At 42.1% G+C, this 16,720-nt stretch overlaps 3 protein-coding genes across 4 annotated transcripts in view; 2 read left to right on the top strand and 1 right to left on the bottom strand.

The window, feature by feature from the left end:
* LOC139545934 (serine/threonine-protein phosphatase 6 catalytic subunit-like) overlaps positions 1–1,563 on the bottom strand; it is a 42,228-nt gene extending 40,665 nt beyond the window's left edge. The window contains exon 1 of one of the 2 annotated variants that reach the window (XM_071354204.1): positions 1,435–1,563. In XM_071354204.1, coding sequence (XP_071210305.1) covers positions 1,435–1,494 — 60 coding nt within the window. In that variant the 5' untranslated portion in view covers positions 1,495–1,563. The remainder of the gene's footprint in view (positions 1–1,434) is intronic. The other variant, XM_071354199.1, reaches the window with a different exon arrangement.
* LOC139545935 (tumor necrosis factor ligand superfamily member 6-like) lies at positions 1,447–3,920 on the top strand. Its single transcript, XM_071354205.1, has 4 exons — positions 1,447–1,650; positions 1,833–1,860; positions 1,985–2,035; positions 2,135–3,920. The coding sequence occupies exons 1-4, from the start codon at positions 1,447–1,449 to the stop codon at positions 2,590–2,592; spliced, it is 741 nt and encodes a 246-aa protein (XP_071210306.1). The 3' UTR covers positions 2,593–3,920.
* A 4,559-nt stretch (positions 3,921–8,479) lies between these two features.
* LOC139545968 (proline rich transmembrane protein 1B) lies at positions 8,480–12,685 on the top strand. Its single transcript, XM_071354235.1, has 4 exons — positions 8,480–8,621; positions 9,736–10,256; positions 10,636–10,764; positions 11,083–12,685. The coding sequence occupies exons 1-4, from the start codon at positions 8,612–8,614 to the stop codon at positions 11,227–11,229; spliced, it is 807 nt and encodes a 268-aa protein (XP_071210336.1). The 5' UTR covers positions 8,480–8,611; the 3' UTR covers positions 11,230–12,685.
* Positions 12,686–16,720: the final 4,035 nt, after the last annotated feature.

Genomic DNA, 16,720 nt, shown 5'->3' with positions numbered 1-16,720 from the left:
CCTCCAACGCCTGAGAGAAGTTCTATTGAGTTTGCTGTCGTCCCATCTACACTCAGTGGCTGTGTGTTGAAGGTGAAAATCAAGCAGAGGAGAGTGACTGGCAATCGTGGTCAAGGCCGCTGTGGTGATACCACTGTTTTCTTGGAAACTGATTGCTTCTACGGTTCTGGCATCTGGATGGACCTGTATTCCTCTAGCCACAACTGTTGAAACCATTAGTATCATTACACCGGTCGTTCCAGCCTGGCCAGGTGGTCTAGATTGACGGCTCATTCGAATATTTGGAGGCGTGGTTTATACACAGTTCATTTTTTGCAACCATGAGAGTGTCAGCCAGTGTATAGGGAACATTCCTCTGCCCCAGGCATTGCTGATGCATGCCAGAGCTTACAACATCTAGATAGATATTTGAAGTATCAGCTAATCACATCATATGTTATAGGAATCTGGTGCCCAACGGCACACACAATCATTGGTTGATGCGTGCAAGGTCTGAACAGGGGAACGTGACCTATGTGTTCTGTTCAGAGGAGGCTAGTGATGGGAGGGTGACTCATAATAATGAATGGAGTCAATGGAATGGTATAAAACACATGGAAACCAGGTATTTTTGGAGTCTGAGACCCTTCCATTTATTCCGTTCCAGCCATTATTATGAGCCCGTCCTCCCCATTTTAAGGGGCACCAGCCACCACTGGTGTTGTGACAATGAAGACTGAGCATGTCTACTGCCAGTTATGGTCAATAAAGAGCTGTAACTTAAACAAAAAACAAGCCATGAAAAGAGACTTTTAATTTTGTCTATTTTTTGCTTTGATTGGATGACTTATCCCCTTACAAAATATATTACTGTTTTAAAACTGCAGTAAAGGTGCTGTAACTGCAGTGCACTGTGGTATTTTGGATGCAATAATTGCAGAATAACTGCAGTGTATTGCAGTTCAGTTATACTGCACTGTAACTACAGTTTTACTGCAAAATTACTGCAGTACATTTTGAGGGTATTTTGGAGGCAGTATTTCCAGCATAGTGTACTGCAGTTATACTGCACTCTGACTGCACTCTTTTTTCGTAAGGATTTATTTAATGTTCTATTATTTATTGAACATTTCAAAAGATTATATTTTAAACTTGATTGAAATTTGAATCCTGTAACAACTTGAGAAAAAAAATACAATTGTTTGTTGTTGAGTCACGATATTTACAACAGTATTTTGGTTTGTAGTATGGCTAAGTTCATTTTCAGTCATATCCAGTTCAATGTCTAAACAGGAAGTTAAGTGTTACATGAAAAATTGGCCACTGTAGGCCCTACACTGAAACTCACAGATTGAAACAACACGTTTACACGATACCCTGACTGTAGGTGGAACGTGGGCGACAAGATTTATAAACGTCGGACTTGAACGTCAAAATCCATTGAGTAGTACTCACTCCCTGCTGATCATGACAGCCGCTGCCAATGAAGAGGTTTGCTGTGAGATCCGTTGTCATCGTGCGAAGAGTGACAGGATTCTTTATTCCCGGGTGAGCCGCAGAGATAAAGTGCTGTCAGTGTGCCTCACTCGGTTCGCTGCGTTTGTCTCTATACTTCTGTCGTGTGCTGCACTCCTGCTACACGCATATCAGCATAAAGCAGCGGACAACCAGGTAAGCTTATTTTTGTGTGTGTGGTAAGAATCAAACTGTTAGGCCCAGTAGCCTAAAGTAAATGTATATAATTATTAGAGAGATCAGAAAACGCTTGTCATTCTAATTGTAGAGAGCTGTGGTGTATCTTGCAGACTATTATACACAGTAAATCTGAATGGATCTTGTGTTTTTATTTGTAGCTCACTTCAGCGGGGAGCTATTCTATAGGTAAATTCTGATTATTATTATTATTATGGTTGTCATGATATTATTATAATCATCATCATCATCATCATCCTCATCATCATCATCATCATCATCTTCACACTGTCTATTTTATCCCTCCATATAGGCTATCTTCAGCAGCAGCAAGTCAGAACCAATCCAAGTGCCCATCTGACAGGTACAATTATGATACCAACACTACTCATGATATTACTGCTTGAAAGACCAATCAATAAGACTAAGCTAAAAGGTAATGTCCTCCTTGTCACTCTTCCAGCTCCAGCCTCATTTAATAATTCGAAAAGGGAATACCTTGAATGGGAGGACAAACTTGGACTTGCTCACCTCAGCGACTTTGAGTATGACGACGGCGACCTCATCGTGCTGAAAGATGGCGTGTACGAGGTTTACCTGCAGATCACCTTCCGAAGGCCTAGTCACTTTGTGTGTAGCAAAGAGGGCCCTGTTTTCATCCTCTCCCAGAGGGTGATGCTGTTTGCAATGAACTACCAGAGTGACAGAGAACTCCTAACAGCATCTGACACAGTGTACTGCAGTCAGCCCCCTGGCTCAGAGGAGGACTCAGTGATTCCTTACTGGGAAAAGTCTCCACACACATCCGGAGTGTTTAAACTTAAAGTTGGGGACAGGCTTAGAGTGAGTAACGAGGACTGGTACCATGAGTTGATGCTCCTTCAAGAAGACAAGACATTTTTTGGGGCACATCTCATTTGAGGTACAGGGATAATAATGGACTTTAGGGCTGTATATATGTCTGCTTTAGGTTTCTGTTTTTTATTGAATACGTCATGACTTGTGTCAACTGCTACATAATGAGAGCATAGCTTTGTTGAAATTATTGTAACCACTATCACTTATCAGACAAATGTCATATCTCTTCACTATATACTTTATTTATTTCTGGAGAGTTTTCATTTGAGAATGTGGGTGAAAGAGCACTTGAAGTACAACATTGCACTGTTATTATGATCTCAAGTGTGGCCATAAATAACTTGTTATTCAGTAAAACAGTGATGTTGCTTTAGGGTTAGCCCAATTCTGATCTTTATCCACAAATTGGTGTTTTGACCAGTCAGCTCTTTTGCCAATAATTTGGCACAAGATCAGAATTGGCCTGTCTGTGTAAATGTAGCCTATGACAAGTACAATCTGGAAAATGTATGCAGAGTCAGCGAGTTGCATTAGTGGGGAGGACACGAGGGAGGTCACATGTGTTTGCAGAACAGAGGTCCCGGTGTTCCAGTCTCAGTGTGGTCTGATGGGTTAGGAAGAAGTACAGTTAAGCAAGCACGGTGACGTCCGTCACACAGACAAATAGGGAACTTTAGATTAGATTGATGATCTTACCCAAATGCGGTATGTGATATACAACTTCATTTATGTTCTAAATAAGTAGAGTCCGACCTGGACTGTTGAAAGTGTTTGTGGGGTGACAGTTCCTACGTAGTAAGAGAAGCGGACAAGTTACTAGAGGGCTGCTGGTTCAAACTCCCAGGGCTGATGAGGAATATCTGAGTTGTGCCCTTGAGCAACACATTTAATCTTAACTGCTCCGTGAGTGCCTCTCCACGGTTGACCCTGTGGTGTTCCCAGCCTGTCCCGTGGGGTTGGGTACTGTGTCAGCTACAAATGTCCCTAAAGTTCATTCAGTTTTCTACTGTATAAAAAAAGTAAAAGTGACATTTGAGGTGTGTTTCCAGCAGATAAACAACAGTATGGGCGTACACTGTGTTTACCACCTCAACCTAACCTTACTTAAGAATGCATGGCATGCACGCTATTGCACCATCGTGTGACATACAACACCCATTGTTGTAAATGTTGAAACAATGATGCAAGGCTTCCTGTTTACACAGGCTGACCAGTGCCTTCAGAAAGTATTCACACCCCTTGACTTTTCCACATTTTGTTGTGAGCCTGAATTTAAAATGGATTAAATTGAGATTTGTTTGTCACTGGCCTACACGCAATACCACATAATGTCAAAGTGGAATTATGTTTTTTGACATTTTTACAAATTAATAAAAAATGAAAAGCTCAAATGTCTTGTGTCAATAAGTACTCAACCCCTTTGTTATGACAAGCTTACTTATGTTCAGGAGTAACAATGTGCTTAACAAGTCACATTAAACATTGCATGGACTCTGTGTGCAATAATAGTGTTTAAAATGATTATTTTTATGACTACCTTATCTCTGTGCCCCACACATACAATTATCTGTAAGGTCCCTCAGTCGAGCAGTGAATTTCAAACACAAATTCAACCACAAAGACCAGGGAGGTTTTCCAATGTCTCGCAAAGAAGGACACCTATTGGTAGATGGGTTTAAATAAAAAAGCAGACATTGCATATCCCTTTTGAGCATGGTGAAAAGATTAATTACACTTTGGATGGTGTATCAGTACACCCAGTCACTACAAAGATACAGGTGTCCTCCCTAACTCCGTTGCCGGAGAGGAAGGTAACACTCAGGGATTTCACCATGAGACCAGTGGTAACTTTAAAACAGTTACAGTTTAATGGCTGTGATAGTAGAAAACTGAGGATAGATCAACAGCATTGTAGTTACTCCACAATACTAACCTAAATGACAGAGTGGGAAAAAAGAAGCCTGTACAGAATAAAACATATTCCAAAACATGCATCCTGTTTGCAACAAGGCAGTAAAGTAATATTTTAAAAAATGTAGCAAAGCAATTAACTTTTGTCCCTAATACAAAGTGTTATGTTTGAGGCAAATCCAACATAACACATTACTGAGTACCACTCTACATATTTTCAAGCACAGTGGTGGCTGCATCATGTTTTGGGTTTGCTTGTAATCGTTAAAATTAATCTTTGAATAAATGACTTTGAAACGTATAGGTTTGCATGGTGACCCTAAAAGGAATAAAAAAATGCGTAATGAAGCTGTAGTAAGACACCTGAAGCCTGTACTACACAAACAATAAAACAATAAAACAATAAACATGTGGGTTGGATTTTAAGAAGGTGTGAATGGTATGATAAATATCACTTCTAAGGGATGAAACTGCACCTGCCATTTTCTGTGAATCCTGACAGTTATTTTAGAGCAGTGGTTCCCAAACTTTTATTGTCCCGTACCCCTTCAAACATTCAACCTCCAGCTGCATACCCCCTATATAGCACCAGGGTCAGCTCAGCGCACTCTCAAATGTTTTTTTTTTTTTTGCCATCATTGTAAGCCTGCCACACACTATACGATACATTTATTAAACATAAGAATGAGTGTGAGTTTTTGTCACAACCCGGCTCGTGGGAAGTGACAAAGAGCTCTTATAGGACCAGGGCACAAAAAGTAATATAATAATAATCAATAATTTTGCTCTTTATTTAGCCATCATACATATAAAACTTTATTTGTTCATCGAAAATTGTGAATAATTTACCACAGATTAATGAGAAAGGTGTTCTTGAAAGGATGCACAAAACTCTGCAATGTTGGGTTGTATTGGAGAGAGTCTCAGTCTTAAATAATTTTCCACACACAGTCTGTGCCTGTATTTAGTTTTTCATGCTAGTGAGGGCCGAGAATCCACTCTCAGATTGGTGCGTGGTTGCGAAGGGCATCAGTGTTTTAACAGCGCGATTTGTCAAGGCAGGATACTCAGGGCGCAGCCCATTGCAGAAATCTGTCAGTGGCTTCTGATTAAATTAAATTTTCACAGAACCGCTTGCTGCAATTTTGATGGGGCTCTTTTGTTCAGATATCATTAAATGGACTGCAGGGCATGAAAGGGATAACGAATCCAGTTGTTTGTGTCATCCGTTTCGGGAAAGTACCTGCGTAATTGAGCAACCAACTCACTCAGGTGCTTCGCTATATCACATTTGACATTGGACTGACATTACTCCAAGGAAAGCCTTTGATTCTTGTTGTTGATTCTTGGCCTTTGTTACTCAGCTTTGCGTTGGTATTTTATTAGGATCCCCATTAGCTGTTACAGAAGCAGCAGATACTCTTCCTGGGCTCCACACAAAACATAAAACACGACAACATACAGAACACTTAGACAAGAACAGCCACACAAATGTAAAATAAGATCAATACAACAACAACAAAAAACAAAAAAAAAGGTTCTGTACTGCATACACATACAACATATTAATATACTGCATACACATACAACATATTAATATACAGCATACACATACAACATATTAATATACTGCATACACATACAACATATTAATATACAGCATACACATACAACATATTAATATACTGCATACACATACAACATATTAATATACAGCATACACATACAACATATTCATATACTGCATACACATACAACATATTAATATACTGCATACACATACAACATATTAATATACTGCATACACATACAACATATTAATATACTGCATACACATACAACATATTAATATACTGCATACACATACAACATATTAATATACTGCATACACATACAACATATTAATATACTGCATACACATACAACATATTAATATACTGCATACACATACAACATATTCATATACTGCATACATATACAACATATTAATATACTGCATACACATACAACATATTAATATACTGCATACACATACAACATATTAATATACTGCATACTGCATACACATACAACATATTAATATACTGCATACACATACAACATATTCATATACTGCATACACATACAACATATTCATATACAGCATACACATACAACATATTAATATACTGCATACACATACAACATATTAATATACTGCATACACATACAACATATTCATATACTGCATACACATACAACATATTAATATACTGCATACACATACAACATATTAATATACTGCATACACATACACCATATTAACATACAGCATACACATACAACATATTCATATACTGCATACACATACAACATATTCATATACTGCATACACATACAACATATTAATATACTGCATACACATACAACATATTAATATACTGCATACACATACAACATATTAATATACTGCATACACATACAACATATTAATATTCTGCATACACATACAACATATTAATATTCTGCATACACATACAACATATTAATATTCTGCATACACATACAAGTTTTAGGGTTTATGTCAGAGGTGTTGTGTTGTGTAATGTTGTAGCTATTGTCAAAGTTCAATCCAATGTGGACCTTCTTTGTATTACAGCATGTAGCTCTTATAAGCTCCATCTCCCACTGCCCATCTTTGCAAATATCTTTAGTGACAGTTTGTGGAGAAACTTTTTAATTGGACAGTTTAGTAATATAATTGTGTGAATGAGATGTACATGGGTTAAGCACGGGATTGCTTCCTTCCCCACAGTCTGACTGTGCAAGCGAGTGCAAATGAGCCTAGTGTCCAATTTTTTTTTTTTTTATTGAACCTTTATTTAACTAGACAAGCCAGTTAAGATTAAGAACAAATTGTTATTTACAATGATGGCCTATAATTAGGTGCCAAACACAGAGGGATTAAAGATTTTAATACCGGAAAGAATACTGACAATCTTTTGTTTGGAGCACTCTTTCCCAGCCACAGATGTTAGAGTTTTCACTATACACTATCATAGGTAGCATATGCTTAACGCTATGATAAAATGATGCATCCCTCCAATGTATTGCAATTTACTGTGGGTCTTGAAATAACCATTTTAGATTCCTACCTAGTTACAGTACAAAGGTTTCAAATCTGTATCTTATACATTGCTGGCTCAAAACCAAATTAGACGTGACTATAATATCATACACACTTCACTACACATACATGAAATCAATAAGTAGACCTGACATGTTGAACCGATGGAAACAGAGACTCATCATACCCTGTTAAAACAATGGGATATACAATACCATAAAAGTGACATAGCATCTGATATCAAATAACAAACCTAGCATTCTGCCATTGAAGAAAGCAAGGTGCACTGTGAGCAGAATGATTGGCAAAAAGAAAGGGTCACCGGCTAGTTGAATCACCCTGAGGAACACAAGAAAAGAGCACACCTTTGTTGAGGATGAGAAGGGGAAGTACAGTTCTCTAGATATCTGATGACTGAGTCACCCTCAGGTTTCCAGTGTTTTTCACATTATTTGTTTGTTATCTAAACAATACATTAGAATTATTTCTTATCAAACGTTATCACTGTTCCCATTAGTGATGATGAGCTCATCCATTTCTAAAACATGCCCGTTTATTTTCACATTAGTTTTGGTGTGATCAAAGACACTGTGATGCTCCTGTTTCCATGTTATGTTTACCAGGTTTCAAGCTCCACCTTCATCAGTAAACCCCCCTTTAGAGTTCACTGTCACATCCTAAAACACACACACACACACACACACACACACACACACACACACACACACACACACACACACACACACACACACACACACACACACACACACACACACACACACACACACACACACACACACACACACACACACACACACACACACACACACACACACACACACAAGCCTGTCAATTATTAAACAAACACGATACTATTTCAACCCTGTGGAGGGGAGGCACAAGATCTGTAGTCATTTGTGGGAGCCCATGGGATATCTGCTGTAAACTGTCCCATGTTCTGTCTCTGTTGTCTGGATCAGACGTTTTCCCAAGATGACCACCTGAATCCTCCTCTCTACCGTCCTCCAACTGTATAGTTCCCTGTACTGTACGCTGCCTGACAAAATGGACCCAGGTTAGTCTCTGTTCATGCCCTAATGCATGTTTAGTACTACAAACCAAAATGGTCATTTGTTATTGTCTAAAATGTGTGAAACAGTGGACTTTGGGAGAAATGGGAATTTAAATTGAATGATTAGGATTACACAAAAACAAACAACAAACATTACAATATTAGATAAGCTGTGTGCATTGAATTGATGTAAAACCAAAGAAGATGGGGTTGTAAAACAATCAATATTCGGCAACACTTTACTTGACACCCAGCGCCATAACAAAAAACACGTCACTGTCATGACACATACAGTGGGGCAAAAAAGTATTTAGACAGCCACCAATTGTGCAAGTTCTCCCACTTAAAAAGATGAGAGAGGCCTGTAATTTTCATCATAGGTACACTTCAACTATGACAGACAAAATGAGAAAAAAAAATCCAGAAAATCGCATTGTAGGATTTTTTATTAATTCATTTGCAAATTATGGTGGAAAATAAGTATTTGGTCAATAACAAAAGTTTATCTCAATACTTTGTTATATACCCTTTGTTGGCAATGACAGAGGTCAAACGTTTTCTGTAAGTCTTCACAAGGTTTTCACACACTGTTGCTGGTATCTTGGCCCATTCCTCCATGCAGATCTCCTCTAGAGCAGTGATGTTTTGGGGCTGTTGCTGGGCAACACGGACTTTCAACTCCCTCCAAAGATTTTCTATGGGGTTGAGATCTGGAGACTGGCTAGGCCACTCCAGGACCTTGAAATGCTTCTTATGAAGCCACTCCTTTGTTAAGCCTTGACAAACCACACCGGCAGCTGGAGAATGACACCGAATACCCACACTCATTTTGCCTGAGCCTTTCATTAATCCGATGCACTGTTTCCACTGTAGAAACCAAAGTGGGTCAGTCAACTGCCCTGGAGAAACTTGAGAGTTTCTCTGTTTACTTAATTGAGATCACAGGGGCCTTTCTCTTCCTCTAAAATATGCCATTCATTAATAATGTTAGTCATGTAGTCATGGCTACATCATTGCTGTAGATAAATAGCTTTTAGATTTTTTTTTTCATTGCCAGTTGACCAAGAATCTCAAGTCTAACCATTATAATATCTATCCTTCCTCTTTCACTCATTAGTCATTCAACCACCCGGCCCTGAGAGCCAGGCCCTGTCCAGTGGGAGGACAGCAGTGCAGGAGGGAAACTCAGGAACCCAAGACCTTGTTGGACGTACAAGCTTACCTGTCCAAACCACTCATCTGTCATCCAACAGTGACAATGTCCACACTGTCTGCCCTCCAGTGCCTAAGGCAGACAGTACTTTTGCTGCCTGTCCGCCATACAGAGCTCACAGTGACAGTGATGGGAGGTTAACCAGGGAGGAGCTGCTAAGTCAGACTGACCTGGCAGGAGGTACACCCTCGACTGTGTGTCAACCACAGATCTCCTCGTTCCAACCAGACGTGACAGCATCCACCCAATCAGAAGAGCCTCCACCCTACAGCCCACCTGACCCCAAGATGGCCTATATTATCTATCCTCCACAACCACCTCACTACCCAGGGCCCCCTGTCATAGCCTGCCAGCCAGGACCCAACCAGCCAGCCTTCTACCAGGCCCAGTTCATGCCTTCACCCAGCAACCCTCCCTACACCATAGTAAGAGAGTATCAGAGTATCAGTATAGAGCAACAAATTTTTTTTTGTAAATGTGCTGCCAAACGCACATACTTTCTCATGTGGTGGTGGTGGACAGGTGGAGATTTATTAGACACACAGTAAGTTTAGAACGGATTTGCACATTCAATTACTCCTCATAGCTTTATTGAATCACACAACATGATTCCCGTACGGTTCAAAAATCTATTCCCTTATGGCCACGCGAGACTACTTCCGGATTTAACAATAGATCTAACTATTGTCCTGTGACGTAACGACAGTGGGTCATTGGTATTTGAAATCTCTATTCAAAATCAAGAATGTCCACTATTTGAATAGGTTATTGTGTCCCTGCATGTTTGCCTCTGTTGTGTTTCAGTACATGAGCGGCCCTCCACTGGGGGACGAGCGGCCTCCCCTGCCCAAGGACTACATGGTGGAGTCCCTGCTGGTCACCATCTTCTGCTGCCTTATGAGTGGCCTCATCGCCCTTTTGTACTCATATGAGGTACATTTCCCACTCATATGAGGCACTACATCCTTAGTGCACTAACAAAGGCCTGGCTCTGAATTGAATTAGGGCAGAGAGTGGGCATGAGTTTCAGTGTAGGTGTAGTAGAATCCTAAGAATGCAGTGACACTACCGAGGCCTTCCTTACGGTAATGATGACATAACAAGATGTCTGATACAGTAGAAGAAAAGTTACAGAAAGTTCAATTAATTTGACTTTTACTGTACTCTATCAAACATCTTCAAACAATACATATGCTTGTTGGCTACAGACCAAGTCCTGACTGAGCTGGTTGTCTCTCCACTCTGCTCTAGACCCGTGCTGCTCTGGCCAGAGGGGACATGAGGGAGGCAGAGAGGGCTTCCCAGAAGGCCCGTTTGCTGGTGCTGTTCAGCCTGATGTTTGGGGTGTTTGTTTGTCTGGGCTGGATCATATATGTAGTTATATCTCTCTGTGCATAGCGATTTGCACCTGACACACGTCTACTCATTTACATTTTAGTCATTTAGCATACGCTCTTATCCAGAGTGACTTACAGTTATTGCATTAATCTTAAGATAGCTAGTTGGGACAACCACATACACTCCCCCCTTTGTTGCTATAACAGCCTCCACTATTCTGGGAAGGCTTTCCACTAGATGTTGGAACATTGCTGCGGGGACTTGCTTCCAGTGAGCCACAAGAGCATTAGTGAGGTTGGGCACTGATGTTGGGCGATTAGGCCTGGCACGCACTTGGCGTTCCAATTCATCCCAAAGGTGTTCGATGGGGTTGAGGTCAAGGCTTTGTTCAGGCTGGTCAAGTTCCTCCACACCCATCTCAACAAACCATCTCTGTATGGACCTTGCTTTGTGCACGGCGGTGTTTAGAGCGTTGGGCCAGTAACCGAAAGGTTGCTGGATCAAATCTCCAAGCTGACAAGGTAAAAATCTGGCGTTCTGCCCCTGAACAAGGCAGTTAACCCACTGTTCCCCTGTAGGCCATCATTATAAATAAGAATTTGTTCTTAACTGAATTTGTTCTAAACTGTTGCTACAAATTTCGAAGCACAGAATCGTCTAGAATGTCATTGTATGCTGTAGCGTTAAGACTTCCCTTCACTGGAAATAAGGGGCCTAGCCCGAAACATGAAAAACAGCCGCAGACCATTATCCCTCATCCACCAAACTTTACAGTTGGCACTATGCATTGAGGCAGGTAGCGTTCTCCTGACATCCGCCAAACCCAGATTCGTCCGTCAGACTGCCAGATGGTGAAGCGAGGTTCATCACTCCAGAGAACACCTTTTCACTGCTCCGGAGTCCAACGGCGGCAAGCTTAACACCACTCCAGCCGACGCTTGTCATTAAGCAGGGCGATCTTAGGCTTGTGTGCAGCTGCTTGGCGCCCGACGAATAGTTATTGTGTTGACGTTGCTTCCAGAGGCAGTTTGGAACTCGGTAGTGAGTTTTACAACTGAGGATAGACGATTTTTGCTAGAGCGGCCCCCCCCTGCTGAGGGGAGCTCTAGCAGGGCAGATATTTGACGAACTGACTTGTTGGAAAGGTGGCATCCTATGGCGGTGCCACGTTGAAAGTCTCTGAGCTCTTCAGTAAGACCATTCTACTGCCACTGGTTGTCTATGGAGATTGCATGGCTGGGAGTTCGATTTTATACACCTGTCAACAACGGGTGAGGCTGAAATAGCCATATCCATTATTTTGAAGGGGTGTCCACATACACTACACATACAAAAGTATCTCAGTCATAATAAATATATTTTTCCTCAATAAAGTTGCCATCAGCAAATGCAGTGCTAGTAAGGGGGGAGGGTAGGGGTAGGATATTCAGGGAAGGGGTAGGATATTCAGGGAAGAGGTAGGTTATTCAGGGAAGGGGTAGGATATTCAGGGAAGAGGTAGGTTATTCAGGGAAGGGGTAGGTAATTCAGGGAAGGGGTAGGATATTCAGGGAAGGGGTAGGATATTCAGGGAAGGGGTAGGATATTCAAGGAAGAGGTAGGTTAATTCAGGGAAGGGGTAGGTAATTCAGGGAAGGGGTAGGTTATTCAGGGAAGAGGTAGGATATTCGGGGAAGGGGTAGGATATTCAGGGAAGGGGTAGGATATTCAGGGAAGGGGTATGATTTTCAGGGAAGAGGTAGGTTATTCAGGGAAGGGGTAGGTAATTCAGGGAAGGGGTAGGTTATTCAGGGAAGAGGTAGGATATTCAGGGAAGGGGTAGGATATTCAGGGAAGAGGTAGGTTATTCAGGGAAGGGGTAGGTAATTCAGGGAAGGGGTAGGTTATTCAGGGAAGAGGTAGGATATTCAGGGAAGGGGTAGGATATTCAGGGAAGGGGTAGGATATTCAGGGAAGGGGTAGGATATTCAGGGAAGGGGTAGGATATTCAGGGAAGGGGTAGGATATTCAGGGAAGGGGTAGGATATTCAGGGAAGGGGTAGGTTATTCAGGAAGGGGTAGGATATTCAGGGAAGGGGTAGGATATTCAGGGAAGAGGTAGGATATTCAGGGAAGGGGTAGGATATTCAGGGAAGGGGTAGGATATTCAGGGAAGGGGTAGGATATTCAGGGAAGGGGTAGGATATTCAGGGAAGGGGTAGGTTATTCAGGAAGGGGTAGGATATTCAGATGTTTTTGGAAGATGGGCAGGGACTCTGTTGTCCTAGCTTCATGCGAAAGCTGGTTCCACCATTGGGGTGCCATGACAGAGAAGAGCCTTGACTGGGCTGAGCGGGAGCTGGGATGGGTGGGCCAAGAGACCAGAGGTGGCAGAACGGAGTACTCAGGTTGCGGTGTAGAGTTTGAGCATAGCCTGAAGGTAGGGAAGGGCAGTTCCTCTTGCTACTCCGTAGGCATGTACCATGGTGTTGTAGTGTATATGAGCTTCGACTGGAAGCCAGTGGAGCGTGCAGAGGACCGGGGTTACATGGGAGAACTTGGGAAGGTTGAACACCAGGCGGGCTGCAGCGTTCTGGATAAGTTGCAGAGGATTGATGGTACACGTGGGGAGCCCAGCCAACAGCGAGCTGCAGTATTCCAGACGGGAGATGACAAGTGCCTGGATTAGGACCTGCGTCGCTTCCTGTGTGAGGTAGGGTCCTACTCTACGGATGTTGTAGAGCATGAACCTGCTGGAGCGAGTCACTGCTCTGGTGTTTGCAGAGACAGGGTGTTGTCCAGGGTCACGCCAAGATTCTTTGCACTCTGGGTGGGGGACACCATGGAGTTGTCAACCATGATGGAGAGGTCTTGGAGCAGGCATGCCTTCCCCGGGAGAAAGAGCAGCTCCGTCTTGTCGAAATTGAGTTTGAGGTGTTAGGCTAGCATTAAAGCTGAGGTATCTGCCAGGCTTACAGAGATGCATGTCGCCAAATGAGTGTCAGAAGGGAGGAAGGAGAAAAGTAGTTGAAGGTCATCCGCATAGCAATGATAGGAGAGACCATGTAAGGATATGACGGAGCCAAGTGACTTGTTGTATAGAGAGAAGAGGAGAGAGCCTAGAACCGAGCCCTGGGGGACACCAGTAGGGAGAGTACATGGTGGACCCTCTAGAATGTACAGGCACTATAGATAAACATAACTATAATGACATTTAAAATATAAACACGTACATACTGTATATTCCCCAAAATTACCTACAGCACTTATTTGAAATGTGGATTGAAGCTATTTTTCTTTGTTTATTTGAAATGAAATCATAATTTTAATGCTAAGCATTAAAATTATTTTGCAATACTTTATACACATGAACATGTTGATGCCGTACTCATAAAACGATTAGAAATAGGAGAGTATGTTGTGTCAAACAGTGAATTACCAGTATGCCGGCCTAGACGGCATCCCAAGCAGCATCCTCAGGGCAGTGTTTAAAGACACATTCAACCTCGTCCCTATCCCAGTCTGTTTTCCCCACTTGCTTCAAGATGTTCACCATTGTTCCTGTACCCAAGAAAGCTAACTGAAACAAATGACTATCACCCTGTAGCACTCACCTCTGTCATCATTAAGTGCTCTGAGAGGCTAGTTAAGGATCATATCACCTCCAACTTACCTGAGTCCTGAGACCCACTACAATTTGCATACCGCCTCAAAAGATCCACGGACGACACAATCGCCGTCGCACTGCACACTGCCCTATCCCACCTGGACAAGAGGAATACCTATGTGAGAATGCTGTTCATTGACTACAGCTCAGATTTCCATAGTGATGCGCTTGGAGGGCACTAAGCTAAGGACCCTGGGTCTGAACTCCTCCCTCTGCAACTGGGTACTAGACTTCCTGATGGGCTGACCCTCGGTGATGAGGGTAGGCCACACCTCTGCCACACTGATCCTCAACACGGGGGCCCTCCAGGGGTGTGTTCAGCCCCCTCCTGTACTCCCTATACACCCATGACTGCGTGGCATATATTATATTGTTTACTTACTGTGTATGTATACTGTATTCTCAACATAGCTCATCCTAATATACCTACTACTGTACATACCATACCATTCCAAATTATACTGTCTATTTTATTTATTTATTTTTATTTATTTCACCTTTATTTAACCAGGTAGGCAAATTGAGAACACGTTCTCATTTACAATTGCGACCTGGCCAAGATAAAGCAAAGCAGTTCGACACATACAACAACACATAGTTACACATGGAGTAAAACAAACATACAGTCAATAATACAGTGAAAAATAAGTCTATATACAATGTGAGCAAGTGAGGTGAGATAAGGGAGGTGAAGGCAAACAAAATATATATATAAATAAATAAAAATATAAAAAGGCCATGGTGGCGAAGTAAATACAATATAGCAAGTAAAAAATAAACACTGGAATGGTTGGTTTGCAGTGGAAGAAAGTGTAAAGTAGAGATAGAAATAATGGGGTGCAAAGGAGCAAAATAAATAAATAAATACAGTAGGTAAAGAGGTAGTTGTTTGGGCTAAATTATAGATGGGCTATGTACAGGTGCAGTAATCTATGAGCTGCTCTGACAGCTGGTGCTTAAAGCTAGTGAGGGAGATAAGTGTTTCCAGTTTCAGAGATTTTTGTAGTTCGTTCCAGTCATTGGCAGCAGAGAACTGGAAGGAGAGGCGGCCAAAGGAAGAATTGGTTTTGGGGTTGACCAGAGAGATATACCTGCTGGAGCGCGTGCTACAGGTAGGTGCTGCTATGGTGACCAGCGAGCTGAGATAAGGGGGGACTTTACCTAGCAGGGTCTTGTAGATGACCTGGAGCCAGTGGGTTTGGCGACGAGAATGAAGCGAGGGCCAGCCAACGAGAGTGTACAGGTCGCAGTGGTGGGTAGTATATGGGGCTTTGGTGACAAAACGGATGGCACTGTGATAGACTGCATCCAATTTATTGAGTAGGGTTTTGGAGGCTATTTTGTAAATGACATCACCGAAGTCGAGGATTGGTAGGATGGTCAGTTTTACAAGGGTATGTTTGGCAGCATGAGTGAAGGATGCTTTGTTGCGGAATAGGAAGCCAATTCTAGATTTAACTTTGGATTGGAGATGTTTGATGTGAGTCTGGAAGGAGAGTTTACAGTCTAACCAGACACCTAGGTATTTGTAGTTGTCCACATATTCTAAGTCAGAGCCGTCCAGAGTAGTGATGTTGGACAGGCGGGCAGGTGCAGGCAGCGATCGGTTGAAGAGCATGCATTTAGTTTTACTTGTATTTAAGAGCAATTGGAGGCCACGGAAGGAGAGTTGTATGGCATTGAAGCTCGCCTGGAGGGTTGTTAACACAGTGTCAAAAGAAGGGCCAGAGGTATACAGAATAGTGTCGTCTGCGTAGAGGTGGATCAGAGAATCACCAGCAGCAAGAGCGACATCATTGATGTATACAGAGAAGAGAGTCGGTCCAAGAATTGAACCCTGTGGCACCCCCATAAAGACTGCCAGAGGCCCGGACAACAGACCCTCCGATTTGACACACTGAACTC

This window comes from Salvelinus alpinus, chromosome 19, assembly GCF_045679555.1.
Source record: "Salvelinus alpinus chromosome 19, SLU_Salpinus.1, whole genome shotgun sequence".
Classification (NCBI taxonomy): domain Eukaryota; kingdom Metazoa; phylum Chordata; class Actinopteri; order Salmoniformes; family Salmonidae; genus Salvelinus; species Salvelinus alpinus.
The sequence above is the reverse complement of the archived record's forward strand: the minus strand, read 5'-3'. Positions and strand labels throughout refer to the sequence as shown.